Below are 20,797 nucleotides of genomic sequence, written 5' to 3'. Positions count from 1 at the left end.
AACAGAGTTATAATTTCTGAGTAGATTTACAGGAATGTAGGAGTCGGATTTTTGTGAGGAAAATTTCAGGAGTCGGTGATTTTAAAATTCCCGGAGTCGGTATATTGAAAACGTCGGAGTTGAAGTCGGTGGTAATAGGAATCGATTCCACGACCCTGTAGTCGACACGTGCGTCATTTCGTAATTCATTTTCATCAATAGTCTTTTTTTATTTTATATATGCCTACTTTATATTTCGTTCCATCCCGTGTGCAATGTGCATGTGCCTCCCAAAAAGTCGTTTCGACACCGCCCTATATCTGTTCGCAGTATCGCAGTCTTGTGGTGTTTTGAAGTTATTATGAAATTGACACTGTATTACTGACAAACTATATTCCCTCTCAAAGTCTGTAGTAAACGGAAGACGCCAACGCCATACAGAGCTACTCATCGGCGTATCAAAATCCCCGACGCCAAACGCGATCCAGCGACTCAACTGTTCAGACGTTGCCAGGCTATACTCGCACGCGGCGTTTGGCGTCTGTTGGAAGTTACAGCAAACTTTCCCGACACCAGGTCGGATGGGTAGGCTTCAGGATTCATTTCGAGTCCGAGTTTCAAGTAGTATTAATATTATATCAGAAAATCGTGATAGTCGCTCTAGCTGAGTTTTTCGCGCCACGAAGGCACATATAATAGGCTTACCGTACGTTCTGCATTAGGAGGATTTGTCGTCCTTTTCGGGTCTTTGAAAATGTCCACCGAGGACGCCTAAATGTCCTCCTTGAGCTTTTTTCCTTTTTTTTTTGATAATTTTGGGGAAACATTTGGCAAAATTCGACGGAGATACAGTAAAACAGCACAGAACTAACACCCCGGCGGGTATTTCGGGAGCTGAGCCAGAAAGTTGACATTATTTTAGTCAAAAACCTGATAATGTGGAAAATGTCCGATTTTACAAATTTTCCTCCGGTATTCCAAGTTTTGAAAATTTTGAAAAAGTGTCCAGTGTCCACCTTTCCCGATTCCAAAATATGGTAACCCGACTATATAAGAAATATTATAGGGAATTCGATTGAAATAAATGTATAATATACATGGTCTAGTCCTGGGAGTAGCTTCTCGTATCATACCGTCAACCATTTGTAATCTCTTCTGACATGGATCCGGCCCGTGACTCAAATATGTAGGCCCAGAGTTGAGCACCCATGTCCTATGCCAATGTGGGTCTCTGATTGAAAGAATAGTCTAAGTGATTTCCCCTCTCATTTCCTTTTGTTGCGACCTAGTGGTGTTTAGAATTGATCAAATTAGATATTGTACCAATCCAGTAACGTTCAACCTATTCTTGGCCGCGTGTGAACGAGAGCCTTTTTGAAAGGTTCTTTGTGAACGCAAACGTGAACCTCATGACGTCACGTGACGTCATTTTGCTAATTCTCACCCTACCTTTCGGTGAAGTGATATATATTAATGTACTAGATACCTAGCCACGACTCGGGCTACATATTGTAACTGTGCTGCGGTACATATACTGACTTTTGGCGTTGGCGTTTGAAATGTCGCCAAATGTATCAACTGGAACAGTCAAATGATATAATAATCCCATAAATCCAATATCCTCCGTTGCTTTGCCAACAATTTCGACGAGAACTTGCAAGGGAAAGCCTACGCCTTAACGGTTTAGGCCAGACCAGACAATTTATTCGGCGCCAGAGTGTTGCTACGTTGATATTGAGCATAGTGTAAAACGGGTTTTACCCCATTTAACAAGTTATACAGCAGTAGCTAACACCCCGCCTATCGCACGGATTTGGTTTTTATGATACAATGAACGTATGAAATCAAGATGTAGCGTATTTTATTCTTGATGCTGTGTGATTGATCGAGGGTCAAGCTCACACCAGAGAGTCAATAAATATTCACAAATAGAAAGCTGGATATTTCGAGCAGACTTTTGTAACAAAGCAGGTAAAATTTTTAAGATTGTCAAAGTACATGCTTTTTCAGTGTTGATTTATTACGCTGCCAGTGCCAGCGCCATTCATAGAGTGGCAAGCAGCCAAATATGTTATGATGACGGTAATATTGTAATATATGAAACCGGTTTACAGTGCAGAACCTACCAAGGTTCGTTTGGGGACGTGAACCTCTCAATTTCCGAGGTTCACACACAGAACGCGAACGTGAACCTCACTTTCACACCATCCCTAGGGGAGACCGGGGACAAATGTAACTAGGGGAAAATGTAACAATCGACCTCACCGCTAGTAGGATGGAGAAATCAGCTTGATATTTTAAGTGCGCATGCAGTCGTTATCTCTCCTATTATACCTGGAGTTACGTTGAGCTACGATGCGAAACCCCGGAATAATTTGCAAAAAACGAAATTTGTGACCCTTGAGTAAAGTTTTTCTGGTCTGGAATAATTTGTCTAGACGAATAGTACCTCAAGTAGTTACAACGTAATATGCGTAGCTGGAACAATGTTACTATAGTCTACCGTGGTGATGGAAAGAATAGGACTTGCATCGCCGGGAAGGTACCATACTGGGACGCTAATCATGGTCGAGCGTGTCAGGGGCAATCGTAACACTCTGTTACTTTTGCCCCGTTACAATATGTTATCAATTCTGAATGTCTTTGTTCATATGTTGGTATTACCATTCATCTACTGCAGAATAATCTTGCAACAGCCAGAAGTTCAACAGAACAGATACTGCCTTGCGATACCAATTCTAACATGATCATCTGGCGAAACGGCCATACAATAGTGGTGATGTGAATCTGACGGTTCGGTTAATTTCGTGATTCAACCACCCTTTCTCATATTGATCGACTTTTGGTGTGTCGAACTTCAATATTCATGGCTTAATTCTCGTCCTCTGACTATGATCATGGCCCACTTACATTTTGATATTTGATGTGAACAATTTATGTTAATTTTCTACAGCACAGATAAATGTCATTATAGCTTTGACGCCACACAATGTTGCGTCCTCGTTTTACTATAATATCATCGGCCCATTCAACCAAGATATGTTAGCCAAGGTCGGTTTCGCACCTTCGCAGGTGACCGAATGACCAACCCATTATGCCCACTGAACAACAGAACCTTGGTAGAAGAGGCCGAATATGTGTAGGGAGATGATGGAATGAATGTGTCTCTTGTACACTTTAAGCTTGAACAAGACACGAAGGGTGATATTGCATTCAGATGCCATAAATGCGATGGGGCGTAGCCTGGAAGCGTTCAAACGTCTCTTCCTTTAGCTTCATGCAATATTACAATTTGTGCTTCCATTTTCGTTGTTCATTTAGTTTCTGTTTAGTTATAAATAACACTGTTACAATTGCCCCGCAATAGGGTGGTACAATTGCCCCTGGGTACGGGTCGATTGTAACATTTGAGCAGCGATTTTTGCGACCCAAAATTTCCTTGATTGATTGTTGATTGAGTTCCAATTTAGTTTTCATATCAACTATCGAGTTGTTGGCTTCTTTATATAAAACTTTGGAAGTGAAATTTCCACGAGAAAAACACGTAATGTTGGAAAATACGAAAAGTGTTACAATTGTCCCCGGTCTCCCCTACTACATAGCATATATACGGCCGCATTTCGTAATGGCCTACGAGGACGTAAATATCCATGTAAAATTGGTAATAGACTTAGTAGATAATGCACAACCCGTGTGGTGTTCTGTGCCATCATTGTTTTCTTGTGAAATAAACCTACCTTGCCCATAAAAAATTACTATCTGCATGTATGCAGATCACTCCCGCAGTCTTACTATGCGCTCTCAAATCGCGGGTGTTATGAAAACGTTATTGGGATTCGTTGTGTAGTCGCTATAGTTGCACACAATATTATCAAAGATTTATCTTTCACAGCCCACGTCACCCGATTTACCGGTAGAGCTGATGGAAAGGGCTTCTTCGAAAATTTTGGGCACTAAATACAAATGATTATGCATTTTCGGGTTGTTATTATAATCACTTCAGTTGTCGTTATTTCTTGACCCCCAGGAGTGTCGGTATAGTCCAAATATATATAGGAATCGCTCAACACCAGAAAAACCTTCATTCGTGAGACGGACACGATTCCAAATTGGTATTTACTTATAGGTTGCATTTCGTACGGTAGGGTTCCGATTGCCAGGAAACACTAAAACGAAAAATCAAACCACCCTGAATCGCGAGAAGAAATTTGGGTTCCAAGTCATTAACTCAAATTGCATGTTGAGAGCTGCCAAGTGACAATACACACTAGGGATGGTGTGAACTTGAGGTTCACGTTCGCGTTCTGTATGTGAGCCTCGGAAATTTAGAGGTTCGCGTTCACAACAGAACCTTGGTAGGTTCTGCACTGTGAACCTTTTTATAATATTACAATTTTCGCTACATTATGACATTTTTGGTTCGAATTTATTGCATTTCAACTGCGGGCCACTTTATGCACGACGCTGGCAGCATAAAATTCAACACAAAACGAGCATGCACCTTGACAATCTTAGAGATTCTGCTTGCTTTATTACAAAAGTTTGCTTGAAATATCCAGCTTTCCGTTTGTGAATATTCAGTGACTCTCTGCTGTGAGCTGAACCCCAATCACGCAACATCACGAACGACATGCAGAGTACACGCAGTCAGCGAATGATGCTTATTCAACCAATCAGTGAGATTGATATCGTGTTTTTGATTCAACAAATCCAGTGTTGCCAATTTAGCGATTTTCGCGCTAGATCTAGCGATTTTTCATCTGTTTAGCGCCAAAAAATATGGATCTAGCGCCTAGCGATAAATCTAGCGATTTTTGAAATAGTATTTGGCGATTTTTTAGCGCTTTTTTACCGAAAATAACCAATAAAGATCAGTTTTGGCTGACATAACATCAAGTTGTGGAGCATTTCTTGCTCCATGAAAATACGTTCGGACGATTTGTCATAGTTGAGTGACTTTGTACAGTAGACATACGCAACTCCTGGCGGTTACGCATGGGCAAATAGTGTATTTCTTCTTGCTGAGTAGCATGATTGGCAGTGAAATTTAATATAATTGACCACGATCGAAAGATAGTTTTCGCAGTGATTTCGAAAATACAAAATAAAGTCTCGTCCGGACAATGGAACCATGCACCCCGAAACAGCCCTCAAAGTTTGAAAATCGGCAGAAGTTTGAAAACCGGCGTTGCTCCAACAATGGCACCGCTGCAACACAATGAACGTAACAATGACCAATTTCGTCCAGCGATTGTTCTGATCAATGCCGATTTTCAGGTCGTTCCATTGTCTTGACAAGAATTCATTTCGTATTGTCGGAATCAGTGTGACACTAGCTTTCGTTTAGGACCAGAGTAATTACATTTCATACCCCGGCGGGTTGGTCCTCAGATTATTTTCATAATGTCTCTATACTCATAGTGGCTGGCAAACCCGGTTCATGTCGTGTTGTGTCGGGTCTAGTCGCATGTCGTGTGCACGTGTGTCAAGTCGCATGTCGTGTTCAAGTACTCCAACACAGTTTAGAAAAGAAGTCAAGCGCATTTCCGCGGTACATCGCATCACGTACTTACGAGCAAGGTGCGCGCTCATATAGTGAGCGGGTATATGCCTGCAAACCTGGTCATCAGTCACGTATAGCGATCATTGCGCAAAGCGATCTGCTTTATCGAAATGCACTGTACGTTTTGTCCCGCTTAGAGATGACTACTACCTATTTTGAACTAGAAATATGGTAAGTGACTTTGGTCCCAGACGAGTGAAATATAGCTGAGAAGAATGCATTGAAATAATGGTTCAATTTAACACCTTTAGCAATTAATGTAGATTTAGCGCTATTTTTTAGCGCTTTTTTCTCAATATTTAGCGATATCTAGCGGTTTTTGACATCAGTTTTAGCGATTTTCTACCATCCGGAGTTGGCAACACTGAACAAATCTACCAGGCGTACGGGGTTAATCCTGACTTCATATGTTTACTGTATCATTAAAACCAAATCCGTGCGATTGCGGTGTTGGCTACAGCTGTATGACTTGTGACGTAGCCTAATATCGGTAGCAAGTATAGAAACCTGTTTTACACTCTGCCCAATATCAATGTAGCAATGCTCAGACGCCAAATACATTGACCGGTCTGGCCAAGACCGTTGAGGCGTAAGCTTATATTCCCTGGCAACTCCTCGTCGAAATTGTTGGCAAAGCGACGGATGATATTGATTTTATGAGAGTATTATATCATTTCAGTGCCTCAGTTGATACATTTAGCGACGTTTCAAACGCCAATATGTACTTCAGCATTGTGTCATTATGTGGCCCGGGTCGTCGCTAGGTATCGTGTACATATAGGCTATCACTTCATTGAAATGTAGGGTTGTAATTAGCAATATGACGTCACGTGACGTCATGAGGTTCACGTTCGCGTTCACACAGAACCTTTCAAAAAGGTTCGCGTTCACGCGAACCTGAACCTTGCAGAGGTTCACACCATCCCCTATCCCCTGGCCACCCCTGTACTAAACCGAAGGTTGCGTTCAGCGAGACCTATAACTGCTATCCCATACTGCACTAACCGATATATTAGGGCTACCATATTTTGAAAATCTGAAAAGGGGACACTTTTTCAGAATTTGCAGACTTGCAAAACCGAAGGAGAATTCTGAAAAGATGGTAATTTTTTCCTACTTCGTGATCGGTTAACTAAAAAAAGGCCAACTTTCCGGGTCTTATCCCTAAATACCCGCTGGAGCGCCACTTCGGTGGTGATTTACGGCATCTCAGTCTAATTTGGCCGTAAATTGACCAACATTCTCAACAAACGAGAACAAAATCTCAAAAAAGGGTACAAAGGGGCGTCCTCCGAGGACACTTTCAAAAAAGTAAAGAAGAGGACAAATCCTCTTAAAAGAGGACGTATGGTAACCCTACTAGGTGGGCCACGGTGGGGTTCTGATTCCATAGACTACTCCAAAAAGTCGCTTCGACATCTTCTTTCTTTTCAATATATCGCATTTTGTGGTCTGGTGTATTGAACTGATAAAATTGCTAATAAACCAATGATGTTACTATTATGGTTTCAATATCCGACACCTTGTCCTCCCACCACCTTGTTACCCGTGGCGTTCCGCAAGGCTCAGCTCTTGAACCGGTCCTTATATGTCGATGATATCTTTGAGACCTCGTCATTCGCTGACGATGCTGCTCACCTCCAATCTCACGCATCTATACTACCGCAAGCTTGCATGCTGTCACCCATGATCATTTGATCAAATGCCCAAAGTGCATGAGTGGACTTCCCATAACAGCCTCCGGGTTAACAGCGCCGAGAAATCTCAATTATTGGTCCTGCGACAACTCAACCGTTGACACCGCTGGCCACCCAATTTTCAATGCTGAAAATGCCAAACACCTTGATGATTTGCTGGGTTAGGAAGAGTCACATATTGCAGACCAACACACTGCTTCTAGAATGTCCCAATATTGTGCGAAAGAATTCGGTCCTGTCAACGATATAAAGCCTTTCGTGAAGCTCCAGTCTACGGAAGAGAAAACTTCGTTCGTGGCAGGTCGTCCATATCTTTCTTGGCGCCGCTTTTTGATCCGCCTGAAGTGATAAAACAGCAGCAAAACTTTAAAATAATGCTTGTTAAAGCTGAAGTTCATGATGTGCCAGAAGAAGTCATCCCCTCAGTTCTTCTTATGCGAATATGAAGTCATACGAAATCAACCTGTTTCGCTCATTTCGTTCATCTCCGAATATAAATCGCCCTCTCGGGCTATTCGATTTACTTGCGTGTTTTTCGTAGTTGCTTTGCTACCCCGCTCGTCCGCATGCTGCCTTTCCAATATAGTTGAGCTCAGTGACGTGCGACGAGGTTCATTGTTGGTGGGGCACTTTAGAGTCAGAATATATTAATATGTAAATGTCAAAGGGTTTCGGATACAGTTTATTAGGGATGGTGTTAACGTGAGGTTTACGTTCGCGTTCTGTATGTGAACCTCAGATACTTCCACTCCATTATAATATGTTTGTATGAAATAGAGCGAAGTACACTACGCATGTAGTCAGCGAATGATGTTTATTCAACCAATCAATGATACTGATATCGTGATCTGATGTAAAAAAATCTAGCAGGCGTACGGGGTCTATCTTGACGTTATATCTTTATTGTATCATGAAAACCAATTTCGTGCGATTGCGGTGTTGACTACTGCTGTATAACTCGTTAATGGGGTAATATCGGTAGCAAGTAGAGAAACCCGCACTGCTTTACACTCTGCTCAATATCAACGTAGCAATACTCAGATGCTGAATACATCATCTGGTCAGGCCTATACCGTCAAGGCGTAAGCTTATATTCCCTTGCAAGTCCTTGTCGAAATTGTTGGCAAAATCATTGGATTATTATATCATGTGGCCCGAGTCGTCGCTAGGTATCGTATACAACACGCTATACAATGTACATGTATAGTGACAGTGTACAGTACATTAATATTATAGGCTATCACTTCACTGAAATGTAGGATTGGAATTAACAATATGACGTCACGAGACGTCATGAGGTTCACGTCCGCTTTCACAGAACCATTCCAAACGGTTTACAGTTTACATGAACATGAACATCTCAGATGTTCACACAATTCCTACTTAAGAGCTATCCATACTGTAACTGACCATGACGTTACAGAACACTGAACCAGATAAGTTTGAACACATAGGAATCGACAACTGTGGGCCAGCGAGTGGCGCAGTTGGTTAAGCGCCAGCGTCACGACGCCAATGGTAGACGTTCGAATATATGTGTCAGGGGTTTTTCTGGGCTCCTCATCGCTAACCTCACTGAATGGCAGTGTCTGAAACATCTCAGACCGAGCCGAGCCGAGCCAGTAAGAAGTCGGCAGCAAAGAACAAGTCCGGGTGCATGAAAGAGAAAGAGAGAGAGGTTGATGTTGGGACCATTTGCGGCCCATACTTTAATAACCATTGAAGTGCTAAAAATGTGCATTACAATAGGCCTAACTTGCAAATATGAATCTGTATAATGATGTTATTTACTACCACCCTCGTGCCTCGCGCTAATCGTACTGTTATTACGAAAATATGATGATTGTTCCGCAAAACATAGCAGAAGTCAATTTGACGTCATTTATCCAACCTGTGGCTTACTCAGAAGGGCTGACACATTGCATGTCTGGTGTCTGCTACTACACCGACTGTCAAACCAGGCTTCCAGTTACGTGATAATTATAGTGCGAAAATATTCACTACGGCTTGTGAGTGAGAGACATAAAGTCATTGTCAAAGCTACGAGTTCTTACAATTGCGTCGCAACTAGATAAGTTAGGGAGACACTGCCCTTGAATTTCCTATTATATTTCATTTGAATTATTCTACGTCAGAAAAATTATCAAATATTTACGATTTTCATCCGCACTCATCCGGATTTTCATTCGCACCATTTGGATCGGACTTGGACAACCAGAAAATTTTCAGCTTTTCCGAATTAGATTAGTATTAGGATTAGAGCTACGCAGTTTTTTTCCAAATTAGATTAGAATTAGAAGTAGACCTACACAAGTTTTTCCAAATTAGATTAGAAGTAGAATTAGAGCTACACAGCTTTCTCCAAGTTATATTAAAATTAGACTTACTGAATTTGCAAAAACTTGGAAATTGAATGAAATAGTGAATGGGATAGATAAATGCAGTAGAGATCAGTTCATATCAAATCACATTGCATTCCCTTAAGCATGAGGATGGTTAACATCTGTGCACCAAGCTTGACTCGTTTTGTACCATCCCGGGGTCACTGCAATCGCAGCCGGCGATCTCATTTGTGATTTTTGAAGAACGCGAAATAAAGCATTTTGAAATGACTTCAGTTCCAAATTATTGTTGTTGTTGTTTCAAAATAAGCTATTCGACTGTGCCCAATAAGAATATTCCACACTAGCTGAAACTGCTTCGGCAACAGCATTCCACCGAAGGACAGTAAGCCACTGTTGGGATCAAGTCTATCAAGCCTACCTTCGAGTCACGAGTCATTTCGAGTCATTCCACATTTTGAATCGAGTCAAGTCAAATTGAATTTTCGAAGTATGAGTGATCATTCAAAGTCATTACATTTTGCTTGCTGTATTAAAACAGATTAATTGGCCAGTTATCTTGAATCAAATACCGAATATAAAGTTAAATATACAATACATGCAAAAATGCGTTGTATCGCTAACGCAAACGTAGAACTGCTAATAAAATAGGTCAATATAACTGTATAGCCAGGCCTACATCAGGCGTGTCAAACATACGGCCCTCCAAATGATTTCATCCGGCTCGCGAAGCAATTATGAGCATAGATTGACCCGAGAACCCGATTCCGAGAATGCCAAAAAGTGCATATATTGAGTTAAGAGTTGGTAAATAATTTGGAATCATTTGACTGGTACGGAGCATCTAGGCTCCTCGTCGCCACCTCATCCACGTAACCCAGGGGTGGGCAAACTACGGCCCGCGGGCCGCATGCGGCCCGCCACACCGTTCTGTGCGGCCCGCGAGAGTCTAAAGAAACTTTTTAAAAATATTGATAAAATCCGTACTAAAAATCGAATAAATGCAGGGACTTCAATAAACTTTTTCTTAGTTTATTTCACCATGATAATTTGAAGACAGTGGTTCTAAAACTGGGGTGCGCCCCCTCCACTGAAAAATTTTTTCGCGCTTCGCGCGATTCTCGTTCACGTCATGATTGTTGCTGTGTATTTAGTCTAAATTTCATATTGAAAAATTCCTGATCCACATTCGTAACCTTCCGTGCCATCTAACTATCTGTTAGGTTTGCTAGCACCCAATAGTTGCGTTTTGTGATATGACGATAAGGGTGGCGCGAAATTTTTCACCATCATAAGGGGGGCGTGTCTCAAAAAGTTTGAGAGCCACTACTTTAAGGTAAATACTTCCTTACTTTATGTTTAATTTCTGGCGCGACAGCCCGATCTCAAGGCCCACGCAGTTTGAAAGGTTTCAACTATATATACTAAACATCACAGAAATCCTAAACGAGATTGATGTAACTCGGATAACTCGGATAACTTCAGTTTTAATTATTTCAGTGATGTGCTTATACAAACGATTTACGCGTGTCTTAGGTAGATTCGTTCTCTGTATGTGTAGAATTGGGGTATTTATATTTTATCCACACATCGTAGATGGGTGTTTGAAGCTAACATGGTTATGATGCTGTGAGTATTGTGTGTCCTGGAACTGAACCAAAAGTGGAATTAGTAAATCTATGAACAGATCGCTGCTCATAGATTTAAATTCCAATCCTGTTCTAAGAATCGGGACAACCGATTTTCATCTATATAGTTTTGACAAATTGGTTATTGAAGTCGACCAGCCAATGAAATCTCGCCATGTTTCTGACGTGTGATACGATATCATCAAAGCAATGTTTGTTTTGTTTTAAATAGGAACATATATAATCTCCATGTCCTCACTATATAATCTCAATTTTATACAATGCGGCCCGCGACTGAATTTAGATGTTGAATGCGGCCCGCGAGCTCAAAAGTTTGCCCACCCCTGGACTACAACCAGAAAAAAGAGAAATGTCTTTGGTGAGATGCGCACGATTCTGAATTTTCATTAATTAACGGGGCGCAATATTTATTGCCTCTGATCGTCGCATTCATACCACGGGATTCAGGTTGCAAAAACAGGGCCATCCCGCGTCATTTTGGCCAAAGTTCTATCGACGGCGATCATTCCGGATCGCACTTCGTGTTGGCTAAACCCTATATGCATTAAGTGTCCATTTTGGCGCGGAAAAGCCGGTGCCCAATAGTCCCACAATTGCAGGCAACACACACGAATTCAGTTAGATTCAATTATGTACATCGTGCGTAATTTTTTAAAATATATATCGCGCGAAGCGTGAAGACAAAATTCAAGTTGAATACATCTGCTCAAACTTACTGCACCTTATATTTATTTACAGAAAAAATGGAGGACCATGGCCCCTTTCGCCCCCTCCTGGCTACCCTAATGGACGAGCCAAGCGTGACCTGCGATAACGCTATAGCTGTGTTTATAAAAACTGATATAAATAGAATGCAATGATCGCACTGACTACGAACATTTATACTGATCGACTTCTCAATTTTTAAAGCATTCGGCGCGTGCCTCAACATAACATATGCGCTGCACGTCGACATGTTAACGGCGGTATAGGTACTCGAAAGCTCTTTAGCAAGCAAGAACCTGTATATCGGTGTAAAAGCGGTGTCTTATAACAAGCCTAGAAGTTGGCCGTGCTACAACTCGGCAGCTACGGAATAAAAATGGCCTGCTGTAAATGACCATTGGCCATAGTCAACAAACACCATGAATACCTCAGACAAACAAACCTGGATGGATAGCTATGGCGTTCTCTGTAATTTCAATTTGGAATTGAGAATGTTACTTCCAATGCAATTTATGTCACGCCGTAGATCAGAGCTTGGGCAGTGTTTGTTATATGCCATGTCTGTTCTTTGATCAATCAACAATCAACATATCAAGCAATCCATGATCTTGAGGCTCGCTATGTTGGGTAGGCGTACATCGGATTCGCGAGTTTGTTTGTTTGGGGTATTCATGGTGTTTGTAGACTACAACCTCATTTATACCATAGGCCGAATTTCTGTATTTTAGATTCCTTATCTGCCGACTTGTAGCACTGCCACTTTTACGCTTTTTGTAAGACACCGGTTACGTCAGGGGTGGGCAAACTTTTGAGCTCGCGGGCCGCATGCAAGATCTGAATCCATTGGCGGGCCGCACTATATAAAATTGGGATTATAAACCAAAACGCAATATTGGTATTTCATTATATAGTGAGGACATTGAGATAATATATATGCTTATTTAAAACGAAACAAACATTGCTTTGACGATATCGTACACGCGTCAGAAAAAGTGGCGGGATTTCATAAGCTTGTCGACCTCAATAACCAATTTGTCTAAGCTATAGAGATGAAAGTCGGTTTTCCCGATTCTTAGAACAGGATTGAAATTTGAATTCGTGAAAAGCGATCTGTTCGTAGACTTACTAATTCCACTTTTGGTTCCGTTCAAGGACACACAATGCTGACAGCATCATAACCATGTTAGCTTCAAACACGCTTCGACTATGTGTGAATAAAATATAAATGCCCTAATTCTATCATACAGAGAACGAATCTACCTAAGACACGCTCGAATCGTTTTGAATAAGCACATCACTAAAATAATTAAAACTGAAATGGCGAATCTGAAATCACACTCGTGAACTGAATTATGTGTCAATCTCGTTCAGGATTTCTGTGATGTTTAGCAGTTAAAACCTTTAAAACTGCATGGGCCTCGAGAACGGGCTGTCGCGGCAGAAATTAACCATAAAAAATAATACAGGAAGTATTTACCTTAGAACAGTGGTTCTCAAAATTTTTAAGACACGCCACTTATGGTGGTGAAAGATTTCGTACCCCCCTTATCGTCATATCACAAAACGCAACCAGGATGCTAGCGAGCCTAACGGATAGTTTATTGGCATGGAAGGCCACGACTGTGGTTGAGAGATTTTGAAACATGAAATTGAGACTAAATACAGAGCAATAATTATGAATCGGCTGAAAATCGCGCGAGGCGCGAAAAAAAAATTCAGTAGGGGGCGCGCCGCCCAGTTTGAGTACCACTGCCTCAGAATTATCATGTTGAAATGGCAAAATTATCATGGAGAAAAAGTTACATCAAATCCCTGCAATAATTCGATTTTTAGTACGCATTTTATCATTATTTTTATTAGGATTTATAGACTCTCGCGGGCCGCACAGAACGGTGTTGCGGGCCGCATGCGGCCCGCGGGCCGTAGTTTGCCCACCCCTGCTTTAGATGTACATTGTGCAGTTGCAATCGATTGTATAGTTAGTTTTATTTTGTAAATATGCAAACCTACGATTAAACAATATGATGATGATAATGTCCTTCATTTTTCAACCATGTTTATCGTTTATGAGTCGGCGATGCGAATAAATAATACATATATATTTGATCATGTAGTTTCAGGATGTAGGGGCAGTTTAAAATCTTTCATGGATTGTCCTGATGAATTTATAAATAATACAATACTGTACTGGAAATTTGTCTTAATTCACTGCAGATATTTTTCGATTTACGCTTAAGTAGACTCGACTATATACCTCCTTGAATGCATAATCTGTTTCATCGAGATACTGGATCGGTCAATATGCGGTCATTTTACCTGTTTTCTTGTTTTCAATACTAAATACCGTAATCAAAGTACCCGAACGAAACAATTAGGGAATCAAAGAACCAAGAATATGTGGAAAATACTCTTTCAAGTTCCAGAAAAGCTGTGAAATTCACATAACATTCTGTGGCCGGCCACGGAGCAGCTCGCAGCTCGCTGTGGCCGGTGCTTCCCCCGATGTGATATGTCTTTCCAACGGTATAGGACATGTAGTTGCAAACCATTCCATAGTTTGTTATCTTTCGTATAGCTGAATAGCTGTGAAATGGATAATCCCAGGCTGATACAATCCTTCCTTTCTGTATCAGGTCTATGATGAGTCCGCGACAAACGGTTATATACATATTTGATTATCGTACTGCTATACAATACATACGACGTTCGAGATCCTCAACATCAATGGAGCTGGCACTCATTTGCACGATGAAAATTGTGTCGATGAATCTATGAATATTTCTATGCTGTAGCAGCACGTGAACTTGACACACTGCAGATGTGCTGTATATGTAGAATAAAGGCCACGATGTAGCCTAACCAACCGGTAATATTGGTAAAATGCGGGGCTTTGTTCTCAGAAATTTGATTTTGGTCACGTTTCCGATCCTATATAATTTGTATGTATATTGCATATCCACCTAGGTGCCGTTCTTCAAGGTTGAAACAAATAATGTACGAATGAGAGCCATGTCGCAGTCACTAACGATGCCGTGTATGCCAGAGGATACTTGATTACTTGGGTGCAAGGATCGTTTTGTATCGCATGTCATTGTTAGATCAAGCTGCTAACCGATGTGGTGGGCATAGGACGTAAATGTACCTGCTATATAATTAAATTACCGTTAAAATAATAGATAACTCCAAATACTCTGCGCCATCTAATGCAGCATCATCGATCGATGCGACATCAAATGCAGCGCCATCGATCGATTAAAAATTGCCCATGCCAAGCCTGCGAATTGACCAATAGGCATGATATATTTGTGGTTGATGCAGGAAACAATTAATGTTAGGCTTACCATACGTCCTCTTTTAAGATGATTTGTCCTCTTTTTTGACTTTTTTGAAAGTGTCCTCGGAGGACGCCCTTTTGTCCTCTTTTTTGAGATTTTGTCCTCTTTTTTAGGATTTAGAGCAGATTTAGAGCAAATTGCGAGTGATATGCCACATATTAGCACAGACGTGAAGCTCCGACGGGTGTAAAACGGTGATTTTAGCTCTGAGCGAAAAGATGACCTTTTTTTTTTTTTTTTTTTTTTTTTGAGTCATCCACCTGGCAATGTGGGTAGAAAAACGGTATTTTGAGTTCTGAGCGGAAGAGTTGACCTTTTTTTTTTTTAGTCATCCACCTGGCAATGTGGGCAGAAAAACGGTATTTTGAGTTCTGTGCGGAAGAGATGACCTTTTTTTTTTTTAGTCATCCACCTGGCAATGTGGGCAGAAAAACGGTATTTTGAGTTCTGAGCGGAAGAGATGACCTTTTTTTTTTTTAGTTAACCAGTCACAAATTATGAAAAAGTGTCCTCTTTTTAGATTTCCAAAATATGGTAAGCCTAATTAATGTGCAATTCAGGGAACAATCTTGATGACACAGACAAGTCCCAATCGTTCATTATAATTCGACATTTGAATGCAGTGCAAATACTTATCGCCGTGTAAAGTGCATCTGATCTCTCGTGCCCCTGGGTGTTTTCTGTGAAAAGCATGTACTGGACACATTGCATTCATGCAACTACTTGTATATGAATTGTGAATGATTGCTTCAGATTTTGTGAAATTGGTAACGGAATAAACAAACTTTTTGTAGCAAAATATGACGGTTTCTTTATGTAGAAAACGAAAGAGGGGCAGGGAGTCAGATTATCTACGCTTGCATCACTAATGGGCTTGGGCGATGGAGATGCGAAGAAACTGCAAGGCTATCGAGTCCGCACCACGGTTTTATCTTTCCATGCAATCCCATTGCGTTGATCGCCTGGCGTGGAAGCTGTGTGGACACCAGTTTTATTTTAAAGACGTTTATCTGACCGACCAATAAGATGTACGCAGTACGCTCATACATTACTCTATCAAATATTTATCTAGATTCTAGAAAGTTCAAGGAACGTATGTTTCGGTGTTAGTTTACAACGCACCGTCCCAGAGTACTTTTGCAATAGTCAGTGGGAATTAAATTCATTTCTACAGCGAACAGAGAAGGTAACACGTGTAAAGCCGTGCAAATTTTGAACCCATCCCTAAACTACTCAATAAAGTGGTAATTTAACTTAGCTACGTGCGATAATATAGTGGAAGTCGTCTATACAAACCTTGCCACCAGCAAGTTAGTATTGCAAATGAAGAAGATATACTTGACTATTCTCAAATTGGATGCAAAGGGCGGATTTTGATCCAACTAGATGTGCCAAAATCACGAACTGGCCATGAACTCGTGGCCGGCCACGATGAATTCTTATGGCCGGCCATGAAATTCACTGTGGCCGGCCACGAGACAACGCATTTTCATGGCCGGCCACGGGATATTCGTGGCCGGCCACAAAAATATCTGTGGCCAGTAAGTGGCCACGGGAAAGCTGAGACCCCTACTGCCTTCGCGTTCTCGTATATTCAACTTGACTTATTTATTATCACTACTAACATACAATATTATCTGTAAAATTTTCGCTGCATAATTGCAAACTAAATTTCACAATCCAGCAGTGTTGGGATCAAGTCACTACCTTCGAGTCACGAGTCATTTCGAGTCATTGCACATTTTGACTCGAGTCAAGTCAAGTCAATCGATTTTCAAAGGTGACTCGAGTCAAGTCAAGTCACTCCATTTTTGGAGGTGACTCGAGTCAAGTCAAGTCAAGTCAAGTCACGAGTCAAGTCACATTTCAAGTCAAGTTGCCCTTTCGAAGTACGTATGAGGCATGAATACGTCATTGCAATTTGCTAGCTGTCTGAAATACAGTTCGAGTGGTCATTGATTCCGAACCGATGAACGAATACAGAGTTAAATATGAGCGCAAGAAGGTGCTGTATCGGTCAGATATACGTAGAACTGGTAAACTACGTAATTGCATAGTCTCAGTTTAGGGTTACCAGCCAAAATAGAGAATAGAGAATCGGAATGATAATGATGCAATGCATTGTAGCCTACCCAGTTACAAATAGATACGATACTATTGGAGCCTGCGACAATGGTCGAGGACTACATAAACTATATTCGACTTGAATTTCAATAAAACAAGAGGTTTGGTTATGGTAAGAACAGATAACAGAAATATACATTTTGCTATTCTATTACTTTACTGCTTGAGTTACGACAACGTATAATGTAAGCTTCTATCACTTCGTTTGCGGTCAATTTATTTGTGAGAGAACAATCGAGGCTCAGTGAAACGCACGGTCATTGAATGATTGGTCGCTTTCATGGGTTACACAAGCGTTTCGCGAACAATCCCAACATATGCAAGATGTTGTGATTTATATCGACACCGATTACTTGATGACTTGAAATTGACTCGTGAATTTTGCTCCGAGTCACGAGTCAATCCACATTTCTGATACGCCGAGTCAAGTCAAGTCAAGTCATTTTAGCAAAGTGACTCGAGTCAAGTCAAGTCATGCGAAAAAGGTGACTCGAGTCTGACTCGAGTCAAGTCATGACTCGAGTCATCCCAACACTGCAATCCAGTCACTTCCGTGGGTAGGGGCAATCCCACCAATGACGGCATACGGGGAAGAGATCTAGTCGTAAAGCATTGGGATTTTTACCTTTCAGTCAGTCAGTCAGTCAGTATGCTTTTATTCATCTCACCAACAACACATGTAAATTGGTATAGATTGGGAGACGATCGACGGGGGACCGGTAGGTCTTAACCAAATCTCTAACCAAATCCAGTCTTGTTTTATTCGATCGTAAGAATTCCAAATGGATCCACTACAGAAATCATATACTGCGCCTTAAAATGTGCCATTTATTTTTCTGTTTCGCTGCCTTCTCTGCAACAGTATCGCGAGATGAAGCGTTTCGGAGTCAGACCAAACACCTTGTCGTGCTACCTTGCTCATTTCCCACTACCAGCAGACATACTACGGAATTCATAGTAGCCTACAACAGATACAATCTGCTGTACGTAAACCTGCATTACCACCACGTATCCGTGAATTGCCCTATAATAGATTCGAAAAAGCCCTACTTGATCACCTCTTATCGTTACACTAACACTGCTGCCCTACCTCGCCCAGACATTGCTTTATTGATCATTTGCTACCATCGTTTGATTTTTCTTCTCTTTTTTTTTTTAACTACTGTAACATTCTCACAGCCAGACTGTTTAGAGTCAAGTGTACCTGTTTGATGTTGGTGTGATCAGACTAGATGACCCTCACGGTCTTATCGATCATTCCTATCTAATACCAATACTGTGCATGCATATTTTCTGTACCACCACCACTGCCGTGTGTTATGTATTTTGGTTTGAGGAAAATAAAAGACTCTCTCTCTCTCTCTCTCCTGAAACCAGTGACCCCCTGCCATCCACAAAACAGCTTAAACGAATGATTTATTGATTATGGAAACTGCGGGATTCAGTGAGTGAGCTCCCAGTTTTCGCTCACTTTGCGTCACCAAAGACGGTGTGAGCTTCAAATAAAATGGAAGATGTTAATTACCAGGTATAAAGTAACGTCACAATTCAGTATATTACGGGACTGGCGAATTTCCAAATCAGTTTTAAATTTCATATTTTACTTTTTTAGCTAGTGAAATACCTTCAAAATATTGTACTTTAGAATTAACGTATAAAGCTGTAAACTATCTGGCGAACCGTAGCCGGGCGGTTGAACTGATTCAAGTTGGTGATTTGCTCAGTTGACGAATGAAGATTTTCTTTCTATAATAAATACGGCAGTCAGTCACCTGAATAGGCTCGCAGTCGCAGTTGTCTCAAAATTCCTGACACAATTTATTACAAGCAAAGCAACGTACAATCGTTACATAATAACCGAATAGCGTAATAACGGGCGCGAAAAAATTCCATGCAATGGTCACAAAAAGGTAAGGCGCTGTCGTGATTGGCAAAGGAATGTCTTGTCAAGCGTTTGTGTGCTTGGATAGCTTCGGTAGAATAGCGGCGCTGAAGAAACTTCAAGGTTGCTGGAAAGTAAAGGGTATAGATTTGCAGGGAGATGACATCGACAAATAGATCATCGTGATCGTATTCGGCAAATTCACATCTACGAAAACAGAAATGTGGGGACAATAGTGCTTCTTGCCAATAACTTCTTGGTTTGCTGCATTGTGACGACGCAGAGAATCAACGGTGTAACCCATATATACCGTGGTTCTCCATGTATAATACGGCCCCATGTAAAATAAGCACCCTTAAAATGGCCTGTTCATTATGGGGAAAAGCATGTACTCATGTACAGTCCGCTTAGTACATGCGCAAATACCGAGTATACAAGCTTCTCGCGTTGACAAACTTGCGCGTATGATAACTTACAAGCGATGGTTGCGTTTTAGTATTCGATGTTGACTAGACTTTTTCTTAATATATTTCACCGTGACATTGATTATAGTTATACTATGATGTCGTAGGCCCCGAGTTGGCCTACCCCTGCTGTAGAGCAATCACCACATAACGATCGCTAATCATACACTCAACGGCATTGTTTCTAAACGATTGTTGATATCAGCCAAGCGCTAGCCAGCGATAGTTCAGGCTAGCGACGATATCTTGCGCCAGGAGCCTATTACAGATGAGATTGATCAGGCCAACGATTATATCCTGGACATGCGACTGTTTAGGCTAGCGATGATATCTTGCGTAGCAGGCCTTTTATGTGTATATGCGATTGTTCAGGCCTGCTGTAAATGCGATTGTTCAGTTCAGGCTTGTTATTGACGGGACGAATTAGTGAGGATTGCTGCGCGCGTGCAGCAATCAATGACCTAATTTCGCTCTCGTGCAAACGGCAAACCAACTCAGCAGCGTGCTGACCAGACGAGTCTCGTCAATAGGCAACACGCTCTCGCTAATTGGCAGCGCATAGCACCGATAATACGAATTACTGGGCGATGCGCGATAAGAAACAAACATGAGGAATGGTGTAATTTCAAGTTTTTTTTTATTGAGGGTGATTTTTTTCGAGGCTTGTTGTGCCCATGTATGATACGCACTCTACTACTTCAAGACAAAAAATCGGTACATTTTTGCGTGGTATACATGTAAAACTACGGTATTTGTGATTATTGTACATCCTGAATGGCGACATCTACAAAAAAATCCAAAGCATCGATTCACGGATGGCACTTGCAGAAATCAATTCCATACCTCATAGGATTCATCTTCCTCTGGTGGCTGGTCGACCCTGGTAGGTCCGTAACTAATAGTCAGAACTGCATCAGGGCTGCGTCTATTGTCACTCGTTGTATAACCGATACGATAAGTCGCAGAATGGCCTGTAAAGTATGATGCTTTTTAATGTAGGTATCGGAAAGGAAATTTTCTGAAACTTGCGCACAGGGTATGAGCAGATGTGAATAAA

General features: G+C 41.3%; 1 protein-coding gene across 3 annotated transcripts in view; it reads right to left on the bottom strand.

Annotated features, from left to right (window-relative positions):
* Window positions 1-19,188: 19,188 nt before the first annotated feature.
* The window catches only part of LOC145455859 (collagen alpha-1(XII) chain-like), a 59,809-nt gene continuing 58,200 nt past the window's right edge, over window positions 19,189-20,797 (bottom strand). For all 3 annotated transcript variants that reach the window (XM_080333878.1, XM_080333881.1, XM_080333879.1), the window contains exons 61-62: window positions 20,584-20,711; window positions 19,189-19,403 (exon numbers count right to left, since the gene is read on the bottom strand). In XM_080333878.1, coding sequence (XP_080190004.1) covers window positions 19,395-19,403; window positions 20,584-20,711 — 137 coding nt within the window. In that variant the 3' untranslated portion in view covers window positions 19,189-19,394. The remainder of the gene's footprint in view (window positions 19,404-20,583; window positions 20,712-20,797) is intronic.

The sequence above is a fragment of the Botryllus schlosseri genome, chromosome 14 (assembly GCF_051294905.1).
Source record: "Botryllus schlosseri isolate E-star chromosome 14, Bs_hap1, whole genome shotgun sequence".
In the NCBI taxonomy this organism is placed as follows: Eukaryota; Metazoa; Chordata; class Ascidiacea; order Stolidobranchia; family Styelidae; genus Botryllus; species Botryllus schlosseri.
This window is presented reverse-complemented; position numbering and strand designations above follow the sequence as displayed.